Here is a 20653-nt window from a genome sequence, read left to right on the forward strand (position 1 = left end):
CAATACGGTACCACTCTTAATAAGGTATCATCCGCTAGGTTATGTTATAATCATGTAGTTATCATTAATCAAATGCTGGAAAACAAAATTTTTTACTGTGAAATCCGAAGCAGGCTGAATTTGAAACACTATACCTTAATAGTTTCAATGCTATATTTTATTCGTATTCTAGAAATTAAGAAATCAAACCATATTAATGAATATTGAGTCGATATAAGATAGCAATAAGGCAGCAATTTGGCAATAAAAGTCTCAGTTCATCAACAATTTAATCGTAATTAGAGAAGAACATGTGACGTAATCAATGTTATTTTTATAATAAAACAAAAATTTATTGCATATTGAAACGTTAACAAGAGGTTTTAGTAAAATGATCGCAAGTTTAAGCAAAAAATAATGAATCATTAGCTTTATATCTGCAAAATTTCTCATTTACATAAGCCAGAAGTTAACAGATGTATTGGTTGTCTCTTGACTATTTAATTAATTGTTACAATTCACGATTCCAGTGCTAATACAAAACTGTAACCCGAACTCATAAAACCGAGTTTCTAGAGAGGCATTCTCCTATGAATTCAGAAATTTTCGGACGAAAATAGTCACAAACGTTGACCTATTAGTCTCTACTGGAAGACTAGGCACGACCCACAGCATCCAAACGACTTAGCAAGAAAACTAATCAATTACGATTATAATTTCAAGAAAATAAATCGTGCAGATTATTTTAGCACAAAATGACTTTTTCTTAAGGGTGATTGAGACGATTGCGCTGAGGAGAGCAATTTGAATGATTCGCATTTTTGGGTCCATGTAGAACATGAAAAATAAAATTGTGGAGATTGACACTATTTCTGTAGCAAGAGCGACGCAAATACGAGTTGTGAGTGAAAAGTTATTTGAAGAGGCAAAATTTTATTCAATGTGCTTAACTTTTTTCTTATTTCTTATGTCTGTTTGAATGCAGTGGGCATCACTTATAGTACAAACATTGAGATAACGAAATAACTTTACATACTTTAATGCAGTACATGAAACTACACGCCACGCACGAATTCAGGATAAAACTATACACACACACACTCACACACGCCCTGGCAAAGTTGCACGACGTTATCAATAAATTCAAACTTTGGGCAATTTCCCAGACATGCAGGTGTATATTTCATCAAAAATTCTTCAACGGAATTTACCATAAGTTAGCGGCATTATAACATTCCAACATTCTGTATTTATAATATTAATGATATGAACTAATCTATGAATCATCTACCAAGCTCGAATAAAAAAACATATGCTTCATTGTGGCTAAGCCACAGCCCATATCATTGTGGCTATATAAGTCATCATTGCGGCAGGGCCACAATGATATGGAGAGCAATAAGGGAAAACATTTCGTTCAAAAGAAGTTCATAAGTTGCCCACCGTATATAAAAGACTTCACAATCCTGCACTATAAACATAAATATTATACTAAACATTCCGTTTCTTTTTTTCTAGCTGGAGCTTGAAAGCTCAGTTCTCAATATCGAAGTACCTAAATTACGCAGGCACCTTACATGCTGAAACAATTATTAGAAGACAGCCTGCATGAGTTTATGTGGCATCAATACATCTTCAATCTCAATAGTGACCATGTCTCCTCATCTAACTATTCGTGGTAATAGGTGATATGGTCTGGAATGATATGGTCATTAGCAAGGGAGTCGTGTTTAATTTGCTGATGGTTGAAATTCAAGCAGCAAAAGGAGTTATATTTATTTCTTTTGCAATTTTGGAGACATCGAGAACAGGTAAATTATCTTGAGTTTCACAGCACTCAACATCAATGCTATGAATTTCAACGAATTACTGCGGTTTTAGTACACATGGGCTTAATTTGTTTTGCATATTTTATTTTTACTATGGTAAAGATTTGGCCTACTTACTTTCATTTGATGAAATAAGTTTTGCGGTTAACATTACATGAGGCAAAGTCTAAATATTTTGCGGTCAATCTTCTAAACAAACATAGTCAGTGCACAGTAGTGGCACCACTGACAACACTTTATGTACATCTAAATTATGAGTTTAAATACAATGAAAGAAAATAGTAGCATATTAGTGGCTCATTAACGTTTAAATTCATTTTTACGCTACAACAAGTGTAATTGGGACGAACTGTCTATGTGCAGAAATGTAACCTAAAAAACTGTTTCACTATTTGTCTCTCAATATAATATTATCATAGTCTCCTATTGCGGCTCCTCGGCTTTGAATATTCTCACTATTTTTTTCTATTAGAATCTATGTAAACAATGAAGCTAGAATTTTATGAAGCTAAATACATTTTATCTTCATTTCTATAGGCTGACGCGCGAGAAATTTGCTCGTGCAAAGTTTAAGTGCATATTTACTCGCATAATCTGTTATCCGAACTGGTCACAATAACAGGCCTAAGATGGAAGGATATTGAGATAACAATAAATATTGATGCTTCAGATGATGCACTTTTAATGCATGGTGTCGTATTGGACCTTCTTTATTTTGTAGTACCGGATGGCAGCGTAGACACCAATGGTGCAGGCGGAGAGGGCAGCCAGTGTACTGCCAACTATCAGAGGAACTTTCTCGTCCCGCTGCACTCTGTGCATGCAGTGCTTCGCTGTATGGAAACAACAATTACTGATAGTGCCACACATATATTTTCTCGGAAACAGACAAGTTACTTCAACATGGAACACTTTCATATATCAACTCCATAAAAACGGCATATAACTTTTGACATGTGAAACACGACAGTGTGCTTATGATTTGAGAAGAAAAGGCTCAGGAAGTAAAGATTATACAGGGTTATCCTAAATGATGGAACCAATTCATAAAATCGTATTTATTTAACAGTAAATTTTAAATAATTTTTAAACCAATGATATAGAAAGATTCATTTTTTTTATCAACCAGAGTTGTTGGTAGAGGCAGGACGTAGACAGCTTCCTTAATTGACGTAACCCCATAAGGAATAGTCACATGAGATCACGTGATCTCGGTGGCCAGAAGTGTAGAGCCAGATCTTCATTTCCAGTGCGTCCTACCCAACGCAATTAGGCAGTGACTCATTCAAAAAGTTTCGGATACCAAAATGCCAATGGGTAAATAGGTTAAAAGAGGTTTGAATAGGTTAAAAAGTTTTGAATCTTTCTCTTTCAATAGGTGCATGATTTATTCATTTCGACATTTAGATGAATAAAAAGGATTTATTAAATAGGGTCCTGAATAATCCTGTATTTACCTTTCGCGCAACGGCATAGAAACGTAGTCGCAATGAACGATTCTTCACTCACGTCAAAATATTTCTAGTCTCCTAAGTTTGCCATATAAATAAATTTGGTGTATTTTCTCAACTGAAAACAATCTGAAATTAACATTATTGCCTCCAAGATTTTTATGCACTCCATCGCCAACGTGTCGAGAATTATCCCACTCCGCTCATCAATTGATAAATCAATTTATGGTTAAAATTTACTGAAGATTGCAGAACATTGGAAAATGGACCAGATAAAACTTTCTGCGCAAATTTGTAAGATTAAGTGAGCTGCCTCATTGACTTCAAATCAATAATCCTTAACTACTTGGCGTGTTTTTACGGCAAGTACCGTTTTGCCATAAAAAATGTAGAAAAAGTATTCACTTGAAAGGCCATACTTTACTCTAATTTTCTACATAATTCCATTACTATTGAGGCAGTTATCGTATTTTTGGACCAGCTTCCCTATGCCATCGTCAAAGAAGCTTGTCTCCTGAGTCCTGACTAGATAATTTTCGTAAAGAGCACTCATGAGGCTGCAGGAAACTTTTCTGCTGAGGAATCGTGAATTGTCTGTTCCCTTACACTTTACAGTCTACGTTTCGCGTCAGATCATCGGTAATGACTGAAGGTCTCCCTATTAGTTTGTGCAACCATCTTTAAATGCCCCAGTTCATTTCTGCACCATTCCAGCACTCGTAATGTTTTTACCAAACACTTCACTGTTTTGGCGATGAATGTCAACAAATTTAAAGCTTGGAGTGGAGCACAGGGAAAATGCATGCACTTCGCAGTCGGCGAGATTCTCAATAGATGGAGGCATTTTAAAACCACGTAAATAGACATAAAGTAGATCGGATGGTCCTGTAATGGCGTCCGTGGCTTCCCAACATATCAACACGGCACATATGCTCTAAACGATGTCCGCCGCGCTGCGTCGGCGTTATTTAATAACGGTACTTACTCTGAAAATACCTCTAGAAGTATAAACTATTAAAGCCTAACTTCTTGTTGTCACCCGTTTAATAATCATAATTCCCATCTATGTAGCCTGATTAGACTCACGCGTCTTGAACCTGTCGCCGTAGGTGAGCGCCTGCACGCGCACCTCGTCGAAGTGGATGGAGCCTGAGAAGCGCCCCTCGTCCGCCGTCAGCGGGATGTCGTGCAGCAGCGAGCAGCGGAAGGAGCGCGCGTGACTCGTCATCCAAAAACGCTTGCCCTCTTCACTCTTCACGACCATTTCTTTTTCTGCACAGAATTTTAAATGTAACGGAAACTTACCAAACTGCAATGAAGAACTGAAGCTTGGCATTAGTAACACTGCACTGCACTACTTGACTGAAAGTAGAAAAAGTGAATGCTTTTGACGTATACGAAAACTTTGCAATGCTCAATAGCTAACCTATTATATTAGCTATCAATTAATAGATATTGCCTATGACACTCGGTTATCTGGCAACAAACCTGTTTTCGAGTCTACGTAATATGCATTGCCGGAGTTGAATGCGAACTGGAAGCTGGAGACGTACCAAGAGTCCGTCAAGGTGTCGAAGTCAAAGCCTGGGAGGAATAAGATTTGGTCGTCACTTTGTCTGTTCATACTCAGGACCTCAGCAATCAATGAAATTTTTCTGTCTTAGAACGAATTGAGGTTGAATTTTTTATTGCGAAATATTCAGTCATAAGATTTCAAGCAAGCAGAAAGAACACCCATAATAGTGAGCTAGAAGCGGTTACAAAATTTCGTATCAAATAATAAATAATCTCATATCAATAATCCCAAATATAATACTCCACTCAATATATAAAGAGCAAATGATCCATTTTATATCGGCATTAGATGTAAATTATAAGAAAACTTTATGTAAAAACTAATTGCAGCTATAATACAGAAAACTTTCGGGGCAACAATCGCAACCTCTGTAGAGGGATTGAAACTTCGTTGAATGGCAATTAAAGCAAAGTGGAAAATCACGAAATATTTCTATCAAAAAAATATACGTACGATGAACGTACCGGAACGAAAGCCATTATTGACTAATTATACAGCTTGAATCTGCGCGACCTTGAAACATTTGGAATCTGTATAATATCATTCACAAAAGTATAATATATAAATTAAAACGTAAAATCATTATTCTGCGAACAAAAATAGATCATCTAGCTTTTTGCGGCGTTGGGAAAGGACACTCACTGTCTCATCTGATATTTTAAATTCGTGAGCGCAACAAAGTCCGGTCATTCTGGACCACATAGGATATTAGAGAATAATTTCCGAATCACTTATAATCGGGAAATACCTTTGAACGGTCTCTTTTTCAATCAGCATTGACAGTGAATAAGAAATTTTTGAAAATGTAAGCCTAGAAGTGTTTTCGCTCTAATAATCTAAAATATTCTGTATACCATAGCTGCGTGGGCTAGATACTGACCAATTATGAAGGTCCCCGGCTTCCAGGTAATCTCGAGCGTGGCGACCTGGGCTTCTCTATCACACGTGCCTGACACGGTCGCGTCGTCAGGAGGGCTCATGGCCACGTTCTGGGTAGAATTAGGTAGGAATGTCGTAAGATATGTCACTGCCTGGTAGAATCATGTAGCATGATCGTGTTTTGCGTTATGCTATGAATTACTTGTGATTTTGGAATATATTAACTCGTAAAATTTGGTTCTTAGAAGGATGCAAGCTTCTGAAGTCTGACCCGAAAATCTTTTACCATTTCAAAATGACATCAATCATATTGAAATGAGAACAAGTGTTGAAAAAACTTAGAAATTCTGACTTTGGTTTTTTCTGCATCTCCTTGGGCAACTGCCGGGTAGTAGATGGTGATCTTGAACTTGAAGCTGGCCAGAACACAGGGATATTCCTCGCTGTCGGTGATGACGTAGGTACCGTCACTGCGCTGCTTGCCTGTCGCTCCTGCAAGCCATTCAGCCATTCATCACTATTAGACGCTATCCTGATACGACGTTACAAGATGAAAACAATGAGATAAACCGAAGTTTCGCTCAATACTCAGAAATGGTTACATGTCACGCTTCTTAAATATAAACAAAATCTAGCAATTGTTCGGTAGCCGAAGGCAGTAGAATTACTTATAGTCTGAATTGAAGTTGTAAAAAGTTACTGAAGTGATAGTACTCCTGACAGATGATATTGTTTGTTGGTGCGATTCTCGTCTCAAACCTTGACTGATCTAATCAGCACAGTTAAGTAAAGTTTCTACGTGGTGCCCGACGTAATTCCAGTCGCTGAAAAAATTAGTTGAAGTTAATCTTTGATAATAACCACAAATAATTTTTGTGAATACTTACTAAGGTTCAGAGTATCAGACGTGGACTGACCGTTTGTCTGCGCGACCGGTGTAGGCAAACTCTCGGGCCAGTCGTGGAAGTCCTCCTCAGAGACGGCGATCACAGTAGCAGGCAAAACCACTTCACTCGCCCGCTTAGACGGCGAAACTTTAGACTTGATTTCCCCGTTCATTTTTGGTGCTTTACTGTCTATGTACGCATCTGACTTCTCTTCATCGTCGTCATGCTCATCAGCATCGTTCTCATCGCGGGTCCCCATGAGTTTCGGGATACCGGCATCACCGTCGAGCTCTTCGGCTGCATTGTTGTTCTCATGCGATGCAGGCTCGCTTACGTCGCGCAACTTGTTGATGATGGTCGGCGCCGTGTGTCGAGTGGCCTCGGCAGCCTCCTCGCTGCCGCTTGTCATTGCCTCGCTGCCTCTGGACGTTGACATCTTGGCAGGCTCGTTGGTCTGCTCCTGGGCTGTCAAGGGAGCTGACGTCGGGGCAGGAGAGCAGCCGCTGCCGGCGACCAGCGCTGAGGGATAACATTTGATACGATAGAAGATTTTTTCAATTGGTAGGCACGCTAGTACTTAAATATGGTCAATTATGGTCATAAAGACAGGTGGTCATGAGCATGAAGCAATTTTTTTTAATGATTTCTCTTTTCAGATTATATTAAATTCTTCGATTGCCGTTAAAATTTACCAATTACTCGCAAAGTTATTGGCAATTATGAAACCAGCTGCTTCCTCTTGCTATCTTTGACACAATTTTTAAAATAAATTTTAGCAAAATTTTTACTCGGGAGCCGATGTAAAAAGGGAAACGAGACAACCGATGCGACTTTTCTCTAAAAAGAGTCTCTTATAAACGTGAAACAGGGAGGCGAATAAGTTTTAGTCAGTTGGTGTAATAATATTTCCAGTCCCTGCTGCTATTTTTCTTGAATTCCATGCGATTACAAGCGTTCTAACGCAATGTAACTAGGAAGTCAACGCTTCTAGAAATCGTCACACATGTTAACACTTTAACTTCGAGAACAACTGTAAAGTGTAACAGCATAAAGGCATCTGAAAGATAGCTGTGGAAGCATTTACGACGCTTGTGATATGTTCTTAGCTGTAATATGTCGTTTCTTTATCGCTCTATTAGGCCTGTTTCGGTAGCTGTAAGGTTGCTACATAATGGTTAGTAACGGCTTTTTTGCTTTAGTTCGCCTTCTGTAACGTCGCTACTTTATGGCTATTATAGAGATCATAGTTTGGTTGCTCCAATGTTGATACGATAATAATAGCAGATGCTATATTGTTATTGCTGTAATCTCGCTATTTAATTGTTATCCGAAGCCCCATATATTGCCTGCTGTATTATTGCTACCTTATTGTTATGGAGGCTCGGCTTTGTATTGGTCGCAACAATGTCGTTACTTTATTGTTAGTAGAGGTCCCGTAAATCAGTTACTGTAATGTCGCTGCTTCATTGTTATTGGAGGCTTCACATCGATCATTTCATTTAATAATCAGGAAATTTTAGTAACTGGAAAGCTGAGTAATAGAATTGAACAGTGGCCTGTAAAATTTGACCATCGGTAATGCGATGAGTAATTTTACCCGAAGTAATGCGTCGCAAATAGAATAAGGTGGAGGTAGAATGTAAATAAGTTTACAAATTAGTTTAGTAAAAAATTTAGCGTCTACCGCACAAATTTCTTCACGATGAAAAAGTAAACTTAATATGAGCCTCAAAGCTTTAGTTTCTCTCTTGCAAGAAACTTTTGTAACTATGAAATAAGGGCAACATGGACTATGTACTCCCAATGGAAAATCGACACACCTAGTACTTTGCAGCTATACTCTCTCTAATACTAGTTCTCCTAGTAAATAGCAAACAATCATCCATCCCATCTTCTTTTACTGAGTAAACGAAATGTTCGAGTCAATATCCGTAGGCTTGACTCGAATACTGAATAAAACGATTATTACATTTGGTACTGCATAAAATGATTACATTATATAGTAAATTGAAGAAGGAACACTAATAGGCTGAGTCTATCAGACGAATTCTATCTTTAAGCCGTATACATATGTGATTATTTCATTAAACATTATTCGATTATCTAGAACAACATTGGATACATATGGTGTTCCAGTGAATATTTTCACGTTGTTCGGACTTACCGCAGAAGAACAGCGCTCGAGACACACCACACTTCATCGCGTCACAGAGGGCACTGGCGCACGCGTGCCACTGCGCAGAGCTTTCATTGATTTGCTGCGCCTGTATAAATGACCTGCCGCTGCTCGAGTTTAGGTTCCGATTCTTTTCAGGAACGACGCGTTCACATTTTTGTGTATATCCGAATCAGAATAATAATATTCATTTAATATCGGGTTGGATATCTTTAAAACTTTAGTGCAATAGCTGTGGAAAGAAAAGTAGCTTCAGATTACGAAATAGACGTTTTCAATTTTGCATGTTTCATTGAAGACCAGAGAGTATTTCTTATTGACAATTTTTTTATTGTTTTTCGATATTTTCTTATTGTTTTCATTGCTAAAATTCCAGTTTTCAATTCCTATTATGAGCCTAATTTGCCAAATAGAGAAGAAGAATAAGAAAATTCTCAATAAGAAATACTCGCTGGTCTTCAATGAAACCTGCATTAAAGAACAACTTCTGCCAAACTACAACAATCTTGCATGTATAGGCCACCTAAAATTGTCAAATTTAATATTGTTTTACGAATTGATTATAAATGAGACAGATTTTTTGCTCACAGAAGGTTGTCATGCAATTTATTAATCATTTGCAGATTATTGAATTTCAGAAGCAGATGTTGCTTAAGCTGGACAGAGAGCTTTGTGTGCGTTGCATGATTGCATTCACAGAAAGAAAACTTATGAAGGGAGACAAGTGAGATTTGTGGGGGAAATCTATTGAAAATGTAGCACAAGCCCCCCACTACCTAAAACAGAAGTTCGTAATGTAAGATAAAGATTGTTGTCGGTTACGCTATTAAAGATTGAGAAAGGTTATCATGAAACACTTTAATTATGTTAAAAATTTTTACTCGTGGGAAATGTGCGATAATCACATTTTGCCCGCCGCGACTGCAATGGCAATTATTGCCTCCTGGCTGGGAAAATCTGGAATTATTTTGCTTCGTAGCTAAATGTTCACAGATTGCTGAAAAACATCTGTTACACAGCGATGCGAACACGAGGCAAGAGAACCGAAAATGTAGACTTTTCTGCTGAATTTATAGAGTAGCACCCGCAATTGAGCAGGAAACAACATTTCTCAGCTGACTAATCATAGAAAATATCTAGGAGAAAGCAGTTTATTTTATCATATATCATCACTGACGCTCTCTCATGGGGTATAATAACACGTAATGCTTTCATTGCAGGAAATGTCTCTTTAACAAGAATTGTTAACATGCTACTTTTTAATAGTAATTTGATTTTACCAGGAATTTTGTTTTCCATGTGGCTCAAAGCTGCTATGTAATGTACCGCAGCAAAGCCTACAAGCGCAGTGCCGAGGGAGTGCCAGACATTGAAGGCCATCAATACTGATACGAGAAGTGCAGGAGCAAAAGAACCTTTGAGGCTCAAAAGAACCATTAGAGATCTTACGAAGTGAGTTCAATGCTTTTGCTTCAGCTAGTAGAACACTGATCCGCTGAAGTTCATGAATTAAATTTATATATAATTATGGTTTAAACAAACCATTTGTACATGGGTTTGATTTCAATTGACTTTAGTAAGCAAGTTTAATTTGAATGAATCATATTAGAAGGGTATATATTCAACTAAACATGGCAGACGGGTTTAATTTCTGCTAAACATGGAAGGCCCAGAATGTCCACTAATATGACATGGCGACATGACAGTTCGATCACATTTCACTACAGGTAGAAATATTTTACTTACATATCGTCATGGCCTTGACCGATGCTGGAGGATATAAAAAAACATTTCCAGATACTCATAGTTGCTTTACCAAGTAGCAGAAGGAGTATTACTATTTATCATTAAATTTTAATTATTTGACGAACAAAGATTGCTGTTACTTACAATTTAATTGCCATCGTTAATTCTAAGTAAAATAAAGCTCAAATCATCTGGTATTTACGAGTGTGTAAGTCAAGTAAATTATTGCGTCATAATTACTAACGTGTGTTGAATTCCCCTCACTGGTGATTTTTTATGAGTAACGTTTTTTTGGCGAACGATTTCTGTATTTCAAGTCTCGCAAAATTCCGCTCCCACGGAAGGACGTTCTCGAGGGACGTGGGAATGTCAGCACAGCATTCGTCATTTAAATTAAAACCTACTCTGGGAATAGATCCTTCGTCAGATATTTCAGAGCAATTCAAAGAAATTACACGATGGCTGCCGCTTAGAATTTTGAAGCAGAATTGCGAAGTAGTGCGTTTTTCCGTCAGCTTACAACCATATATAAAACATTATTCCCCCTTGGAAAAATGCAGGCTATGCAGAACGCACATAGAACTTATATAAGAAGAAATACTGAGTTGAGTCGAGTTGTGTGACAAAGTGTTGTCGGTTGAATCTGCCCAACTCAACTCGACTCAACTTGACTTAACTCGACTCAACTCGACTCAACTCGACTCAACTCGACTCAACTCAACTCAACTCGACTCAACTCGACTCAACTCGACTCAATACGACTCAACTCAACTCGGCTCAACTCGACTCAACTCTACTAAACTCGACTCAACTCTACTCAACTCGACTCAGCTATATTCAACTCAACTCAACTCGACTCAACCCGACTCAACTTGACTCAACTCAACTCGGCTCAACTCGACTCAACTCGACTCAATTCGACTCATCTCGACTCAACTCGACTCAACTCAACTCGGCTCAACTCAACTCAACTCGACTCAATTCGACTCAACTCGACTCAACTCGACTCAACTCGACTCAACTCGACTCAACTCGACTAAACTTGACTCAACTCGACTCAACTCGACCCAACTCGACTCAACTCGACTCAACTCCACTCAACTCCACTCAACTCGACTCAACTCGACTCAACTCGACTCAACTCCACTCAACTCGACTCAACTCGACTCAACTAACTCGTGGTTAAATAAAATGTTGATAAAGAAGTCGTAAATAAAAAATAAACGTAATGAAAATAAAAATTAAATGTTAGTATTAAATTATTAGTATGCTACTTTGAGACATGTATGAAAATTCGGATGCAATCACAATTAAAATTCATGATGAATATTTTGTCATTAGTTCAACGTGTGCTGCCTAATGCTTTAGTTTTCAAAATTAGTCAGAATCATTCACTTACATATATAGATGTTGCTTTATTAGAATTTAGATGATGCTGCTGTTATGTAAGACGCTGCAGATGTAGCTGTATTAACTGCCACAGATGTTGTATGAGGCGCTGTACACTGTCAGTGTATATGCAGTCATGTTATTGAAGGTGAACAATAAATGATATATAGAGTGACCCGAAATCATGATTTTTGATCTTGACGCTTCGGACAAGCATCAGTCAGTGAGAATCCGTTCGAATGCTATATATTGATGCTCCTCGAAAAGACTCTAGTCATTGAGAATCCGTTCTAATATTATATATTGGTGCATCTAAATAAGTCCTTTAGTCATCGAGAATCCGCTCGAATATTATATAGTGGTGCATCTGAACAGAGCTCTCTATAGTCTTTGAGAATCCGTTTGAATATTATATATATAGTGGTGCATCTGAATAGAGCTCTCTACAGTCTTTGAAAATCCGTCTGAATATTATATTTATAGTGGTGTATCTGAATAGAGCTCTCAATAGTCTTTGAGAATCCGTTTGAATATTATATAGTGGTGCATCTGAATAGAACTCTAGTCTTTGAAAATGTGTTCGAATGTTATGTATTTGTGCTTATTAAAACTTCTGGTCATTGGGAATCCGTTCGAATGTTTTATGTTGGGGCATCTAAAAAACTAATCATGAACGGCTTAATACGCATACTCATTGAGAATCCGTTCGAAATCACAAGTTAACTTATGAAGAGTGATGCATGTTGTATTTAGGAATTTACTGAAGTGAAACCGATTTAATTGATGACGAGCTTGCCAGGATTTGAACAAGAGTACCGGCCGTCTCCGCTTGTTGCTTGTGACGTACTCTTGATAATTCCGATTTAAATCCAGTCTCCGACCAAGAATTATTTTCTTTTAATAGCAAATTTTGACCCTTGGCAAAGTACTAGAAATGGATTGAAAAGTATTTTAAGCTTCACTAGCCAAAGTTGGGGTTTAAAAGTTAGTTAGAGCTTAATTCTTAATTCAGATGAGAATTTTTATTTCAAAAATTATGAACGGAACTGGGTATATTAATAATACTAAATTTAGTCAAGGTTGTCGAAATATATCAATTTGCGCTGCTTAAATAACTAGTTATTTAACAATCAATTTTTACCGAATCAAATCTCTTTTTGCTAAATGTTTTCGTATCACAAATAGACAATAGGTAGCTCAGTGTTGATTGTAGCCGACGTTCGCCTAAATAATAGAAGAACCAATCCAAAAATCATGTTAAAAACCGTGGCGAATAAATACCCTGATGTATAGAACGTCATTAACAATTGCTTGATATACACTATACAACAAACACGGCTTGCATTTCACAGATTTCTACCTAAGAGGCATGCATGTCACAAAACCACATCGCAAGCACTAGAGATTACGTGTTGGTCATGGTCAAGACAATTTACTCGAATTTACAGCTCCTAAAGACGACACATTCTACCAGATAAAACGGCCAGTGTTCATCAAACTATAGGGCCCGTTTGAGGCAGTTGATCAAAGGCAGGGGAAGGCTCAGAAGGCTCGCCCCCTCCCCACAGTTGCCAATTTGCCGTGTGCGGAAGGCTTTCTGATCAAAAGGACACATCAAACGCGTGCCATCTTGTGGTTGTGGCTACGTTGCGGAGACAACGAATGTGGGTGATTGAAACTCCCCAGCGATGCGGGACGGTCACTGATAACAGTCAAGAATTGGAACATCAAAGTAACCAAAACATGAAACACTGAGATCTTTCACTTGGAGTAATCATTGTTTGAGAATACTTTCTGCAGAAACTTCAAAATTTTGATATCCGATTTGAGCTCACGCCATTGTTAAAGTAATTTTTCATATTTTTACGGACCTTAGATATGAAAAAAATATATGTTTGCCATGTAAGCGCAGCTACGAAAATGCGTTTGTACATTCGGGAGACATTGCCCCAGAAATGCTATTGCCATCGAACCATTGTCTTGTCTATGGCATGTTTTTTCCATGTAACCCAGAATATCAGTCATGCATGGTATATCGCTCCTGAACCACCCCCTCCCCAGGCATGTCATTTCCACTGAATCATTGTTCCAGGCATGTATTTCAGACTGAACCATTGTTCCTTGCATGGTATTGCCTTTGAATCCTTGTTCCATGCATGACATTGCAATAATTCTGCAATTTTTATTCAGAGGTAGTCCTGTACTTGTTCAGGGGTTATTTTTCATGCAATCTATTACGCGCCAAAAAACTAATGAAATCGAGTAGAATGAAACATAAATCGTCATCGTCAACACGATAGAAATCAGTAGATAATTAGCGAATTAACCACTCTTTTGTACCGTGGTGATGCGGACAAGCCTGTGGCCTATTTTTTCATTTACATTAAAATAAATGAGTTAGTTATCATAGTTATGCTGTTCAAACAGGAAGGGACTGTGATTGTAACAGAAATTTAATAGCCAGTTTATTTGTTATTTACTAATAAATTTCCAACTGTGTCGCGATAAATTTTCTTATCTGACTTATATTACCGAAGTTGAAGGCCTGTTCACATTGAATGTGTTATATTTCATATTTACAACTTTTGTATATTATTATTTTTTTATTGAATTCTAAATGATGGCGACTATAAGTGATGGATGAAGAAGAAAAAAAAGAAGGAACTTGGAAGAAAAATATATATGTATATGCTTCCTCAATATTTTCAAGATAATATTGATGCATACATAGGTAGGTGGCCGTGCACTATTCATGTAGCTGATTTTAAGTTTATTTAAGTAAAGTTTGAAAGAACTTTTGCTCATTATAGGATAGTTCATCTTGAAGAGTGTTGAGCATCATGTACAGCCACCTCTACTCATGCAGGCGCATTTTGTATGACTCCCAACAGAGCTAAAACAACAAAGTTTCTTCGAAAGAGAGAACCTAAACGCCCGGCATGTTACATATTTTATTGAAGTGCTCGAAATGCGTACTTAATGCATGACGTTAATAACTTTTTTCTGAGCAACGGCTGAATGCGGCCAAGCTTTTGAGGCAACTTTGACTGAGCCTCTCTCTCGGTCAGCTCCCATTATCGTCCGATTCTAAGTATTAAAATCACTTGTTTGCTTGAATCGCAAGTTAACCAGGAATTTAAAAGCAAAGAAAATACCACAAAAATTCACAATATCTGCATAAGAGAAAACGTTTCGAAGTCCAGCTTCATCGTCAGTTCAGAACACAAAATGAACAGAATTATGACGAACAGAATTTTGTGTTATGAACTGACGATGGAGCTGGACTCCGAAACGTTTTCTCTTATGAAGATATGTTGAATTTTTGTAGTATTTTCTTTGCTTTTAAATTCCTCGTCCGATTCTAAGAGTGCAACACTTACTTTGAGGCGGTATTAAAACTTTACATCGGGTCCGTGACGATCATGGGGCGCGAGTATTTGGTATTCAAGATGGATCCAAATGTCACATTGGTACGAACTTTTATTTAACATTTCCATTTCACGTGTTCTTTCAGTTCTTCGTCATTTTGAAACTTTGTCCTTGCCACAAAGTCCTTGAGTTTCGTAAACAGATGAAAATCTGAAAGAGCCAAGTTCGTACTGTAGGGTGTATGGTGGAAAATTTCCCACTTGAATTTTTGGAGAAGTTGTGTTATCCGAGCCGTATGCTGCCTGGCATCATCGTGCAGGAGAATGACGCCAGTAGACAACAGACCTCGCCGTCGATTTTGAATTGCCCGCCATAATTTTTTTAATGCTGCACAATATGCATGGCCATTGACTGTGTCTCCACGGGTCATGAAATCGATGAGCAGTGCACCTTGCCGATCCCAGAAACACTGGCGGCGGAGTAATATGACACTGATATACAAAAATTCGTGACACGATACCACAAATGCTTAAATTTGTCCGGAGATTATGTAGAGAAGTAGTGTAAAACAAGTTGTTTTCAATAAACATGTTTACATTTGTTAATATTTACTTCCTTTTCTTCAATTCCCAAACGGGTACTACTTTCCTGATGACCCTCGTAGTAAGGTACTACGCACACCGTTCTTTCTCTTCCTTAATTGCTCTTTTCGCTGTTCGTTAACACTGTTCGTTATTATTATTTTCGTGACATATCTTCTATATAGGAATACGTCTGACTATAGTCATGGCTTAGGAAATCAAGAATCAAGTCACGGAGACTCTGTCGTGTATTGACGGTGTGATTATCGCCACACACTCCAATGGGAACATATAAAGTGAACGCAGCAATTATTTATGACCACTTAAACTAATTTTCCCACTTCCACGTGCGTTTGACTAGCTGTTGTTGCTGCTGGTGTGCCCGCTGGTGTGCAGTAAAACCACCTACACACCCGCGTGTGCTTTAGATGTAGGGTTGTTGCTTGAAAAATAATACATACTGTATATAAACTGAATAAAGATAATAAATTGAATAATGAATAAATAGAAAAGAGCGAAAACAAAGAATTTTACAATTAAATTCACTAAACCATATTTTTAGCCGCGGATTCTTTTTATTTTAATTTCTTGTTTTCGGATCTTATCTGGTATTATAGGAATAAACACAAAATTAGGACCAATGTTAATAAATCATGTCGCAAACTAAGTATTAAACGGAATATCACAATCAAAATAGATAAATAGTGTCAATAATTTCCGCTTCAACTGATAAGTTCCACTGAATTAGCACGCACATGATTCTGTTAAAAAAAGTACCACAGCATTCACGTACCTATGAGCTGGAATCACGGAACTTTGACAAATTACAAAGCATTTCTAAACGAGGTAACGTCGGATGTGACTTAGAACCAGAAAGAGAAAATGATAACTATCTTGATGATTGATACATTTATTTTCATCACTACTTGCACCTCGAAATGTCAAGTTTTCGTATTTTAAAATAATTTTAGTACAAGGACGGCATTGTGTATGTGCTTGGCATAGTGGGCAGAGGTCAGAGTGCAGGAGGCCAGAATTTATATATTTACACTGTTATAAAAATGACCGTTAACGTTATTACCGGCATTTCAGTGGCCGGTCGGCACGTGAAAAGAAACACCGTTTCACCGTTTTTATTGCAATTTAACGCCAGAAATCCGTAAAACATCAGATAAAAACGGCGAAACAGTTTATTTTCACGGGGCGACCGGCCACTAGGACGCCAGTGAGACCGTTTTTTCACCGTTTTTTCTAACAGTGTAACAACACGGCACCACCTACGACTCTACGCTCTCAGGAACTCCTAGGAATCTCTCAGGAAGTTTGAGAGATTCAACCCTCTGATAGGCGTTCTGCTACGACGCAATCTCGTCTGCAGGAAAAATCTCCTGCATTTTAGCCACACAGGCTGCTTAGCGACACGAACATTGTTGCCTGATGTTGAACATGATATAATTGTGTAATTTGGTTTGGAATTTTTTAACTAAAGAATAATATGTGATTATTTCTTGCCATTCACAATCTTGCGCTTTTTTGCTGTTAATATGTATCATGATCGTACATGATGTCTACATCTGATCGTACATGATGTCTACATCTGGTCGTACATGATGTCTGCATATGATCGTACATGATGTCTACATCTGGTCGTACATGATGTCTACATCTGATCGTACATGACGTCTACATCTGGTCGTACATGATGTCTACATCTGATCGTACATGATTTCTATATTTGATCGTACATGACGTCTACATCTGGTCGTACATGATGTCTACATGACTGATCGTACATGATGTCTACATCTGGTCGTACATGATGTCTACATCTGATCGTACATGATGTCTACATCTGGTCGTACATGATGTCTACATCTGGTAGTACATGATGTCTACATCTGATCGTACATGATGTCCATATCTTGTCGTACATGATGTCTACATCTGATCGTACTTGATGTCTACATCTGATCGTATATGATGTGCGGATGATAAGGTGCAGGTGAAATACAGTGATACAAAAATATCGTTGATGACTTCAATTGAACCAACAAATTAAAGGACCGGATAAACATTTTATTTGCTGAAGCGCGATGTGTTACGTAAAATAAATGCTAGAGATCTTGTAAGTTGACTATTCTCCATTATGTATTTACAGAACAATACGAATTTGTATCATTTAATTTTTGTAGTTAGATGCCCGCTCATCAATAATTGAATATATGATGATTTTAAGAAGGCAATGTCGAAGCCTTTCTTTGTAGCCAGACGCTATACTCTGCTGCCTGAGCTGCTGTTTTTCCCCTACCTTCACTGTTTTGCCTACACTAACCTTATACTTTGAGCAACACAACAGCGGGAGTTATCGTTTTAGAATTCTACTTGCCCACCCGCCTCATCGAGCTGTGCACCTCCTGTGTCATTGAGATATCCCTCTGCCTAAGAGTGATTTGGAGACTTTAGGCGCCTTCTCTGGTGCGTAGGATTAAAGTATATTCAAATTGGTAATTTATTAATTTTTATATCACTATAATTTGAATCTAGGTTTAATTTCTCATTTGCCTTCTCTGTCGATCATACAAAATATTTTTGAAACTTAAACTGATAGCGGAGCTGGTTACCGAAACGTTCAAAAAATCATGTTCCAAAATTTTCGTCAATTTGCGATCTAATCAAGCTTATGATATCAATCTAAAAATTTGTGCAAATTCATGTTTGTTCGATTGTTTTTTTAGCGCATTTTCTCATTTATGGAAAAAATGCACTATTGTGCTCGCCATGTCCGTCCGTCTGTCCGTTCGTGACTTCATGTTTTCGTCGACGAGAAAATGCGCTCTCTGTCGCTCACTGCAGTGACTACCGAGTTATATATATTTTTTAAATTATGAAACTAATATTCCATCTGCAATTTTTCAGTAGGATTTACAAGGAAATATGCATTTTAATTTCTTTCTTTTAAATTCTAAATACTTATTAGTCCATTCAATTATTGTTTTCAAAAATCATCAATTCGCTAATGAATTTGGAAAGCAATATAAATTTAAGGTAGATATGTTATTTAATTTATAAATGAGAATGTTTGATTCTACAATTTTGATGCGAATGATGAATGATTGTTCAGAGCTGCAAAGAAAATTTATATAGTACAAGTAATTGTAGTAAGGTTCGTACGATTATCGGCTTAATAACACATCGGCTTAATAACACATTTTTTTGCTAAATCGTGAAATATAGTTCCAAAGTCGTTAAATCTATTTGACGGTGTCGTAATGTTTAAAAAGAAATTATACTGAACCAATCATCATTTAATATATTATGCCACTTGGCTACACGAAACACTTATTTTTTATCATATAATTGCTATATATAGATTTTTTACGGATAAATAAATAATTGAACTAAGCAGTCCATGATTTCATGACGCCTCATGGCTGGAAGTTAGAGGAGTCGTAAGTAGGGAAGGCAGAGTCTCAATGGGCCAGTGTCCGGCGAGCTCCCGGAGTGTGAGGTGTGTGTCGCTCCCCGGTCCCAGTGCTGTGTGTGCACGCAGTCTCGACAAATCGCAACCCACTAAACACGCCATATAAAAGCCCAAGTAAGAGTTTAACCTTCGTGTTATTAGGACCTAGAACGGTTTTCTTCAGAATGGTGTCATTGAAATAAGTAATCGTTTTTCCTACAATTAATGGATATTGCTTATTAAATAGTAATTGTTTTTCACCTGTTAAGACCTCTCATATTTTACTAAACATCTTCATATACAAAAGTTGGAAGTTGTATATAATTTAAACTGCTTTGATACATAATGAAATTCCAGAGCTAATTATTGAAATAAAGTATTTAGCAGCACTTTGTATCTTTGAGATCCGGACACACATTTAATTTGTTGTCGTAAACAACTTGCATGCGAAGTTCGTTCAAGATTTTAGACATTACTGGTACTTTGAGGGAATAAAAAATGTATGTGACTTTATGGAATAGAATTAGTTATGCGACTATAAAACAGCTCTCATTGAAGTCACCCTCAGTCAACTGGATTACGTAGCAGTTCTTCGATGCTAACTTCTTGCGAAGCTTAGCCCGATAATTGAGTGTACAAAGTCACCGCCAACTATCGAATATTCGGTGACGGAAAATTGTCGTACGAAGCAGGATATAAACCCGGAAAATAGATCTCCAGGAAAATATATAATTATGTATGATGCAGGTTCTGAACTTATACGGGAAACATGAAGCGAATTTTATCCCTTATTCTTAGTGCGGAAATTTCGAATGCTTGTCGACAATAAAATCAGTTAAAGTTTCAGTCTGCTCGGAGCTAACATAAGAATCGACATAAATACTATGAATATGAAAAAAGTTATACCTATGCTACTGGCATACAAATCACTTAATTGTGAATGCATGGATGCTGGAACTAATCCAAAATGCTTAAGAAGCTTAGATTAACAAAATATCTGGCGTTGGATTTGCTTTTATTAGGTACTGAATTTCAACGCTTCGAAACCTTGATGTTTTTTTATTCTTGACAATAACGACAGCTCCTGCCCGGAGGTGTTTCTAGGATCCGGGGCCTTGCTTTCAAAACTCGCTAAGTGAACGTAAGTACTTACGCTCTATTTTCTTGTCTATGATTAGTGGATTTTGCCTGAAAGACCGTTAATGATTGGCTGATGAACTTACGATCTCTTAACTCTTTTTGAGAGTATGGGCCCAGAGATGTAATCCTGAACGCCTCCGCGTTATTTTCTCAGGCTTTGTCATGGAGCGAGCAGCGTCCTCACTCGTATC

The 20653-nt window shown here is 37.6% G+C and overlaps 2 protein-coding genes across 2 annotated transcripts in view; one reads left to right on the top strand and one right to left on the bottom strand.

Annotated features, from left to right (window-relative positions):
- LOC108669280 lies at positions 1–8808 on the bottom strand. The gene is made up of 7 exons (XM_018156585.2): positions 8766–8808; positions 6632–7120; positions 6067–6206; positions 5716–5824; positions 4748–4843; positions 4346–4531; positions 1–2641 (listed from the first exon to the last, which is right to left on the bottom strand). The coding sequence occupies exons 1-7, from the start codon at positions 8800–8802 to the stop codon at positions 2490–2492; spliced, it is 1209 nt and encodes a 402-aa protein (XP_018012074.1). The 5' UTR covers positions 8803–8808; the 3' UTR covers positions 1–2489.
- A 10549-nt stretch (positions 8809–19357) lies between these two features.
- The window catches only part of LOC108669278, a 33609-nt gene continuing 32313 nt past the window's right edge, over positions 19358–20653 (top strand). Inside the window, exon 1 of the mRNA XM_018156582.2 lies at positions 19358–19457. The gene's annotated coding sequence lies outside the window, so the exon portion shown is untranslated. The remainder of the gene's footprint in view (positions 19458–20653) is intronic.

The sequence above is a fragment of the Hyalella azteca genome, unplaced genomic scaffold (genome assembly GCF_000764305.2).
Source record: "Hyalella azteca isolate HAZT.00-mixed unplaced genomic scaffold, Hazt_2.0.2 contig7231, whole genome shotgun sequence".
Classification (NCBI taxonomy): Eukaryota; Metazoa; Arthropoda; class Malacostraca; order Amphipoda; family Hyalellidae; genus Hyalella; species Hyalella azteca.

What these genes read in the sequence shown, in the direction of transcription:
- LOC108669280 (XM_018156585.2), bottom strand. Translation starts at nt 8,802, where the DNA reads ATGAAGTGTGGTGTGTCTCGAGCGCTGTTCTTCTGCG. An exon ending in ACCGGTCGCGCAGACAAACG is followed by an intron (nt 6,207 to 6,631) that starts GTCAGTCCACGT and finishes AATGGCTTGCAG; the next exon opens with GAGCGACAGGCAAGCAGCGC. An exon ending in GAGATGCAGAAAAAACCAAA is followed by an intron (nt 5,825 to 6,066) that starts GTCAGAATTTCT and finishes AATTCTACCCAG; the next exon opens with AACGTGGCCATGAGCCCTCC.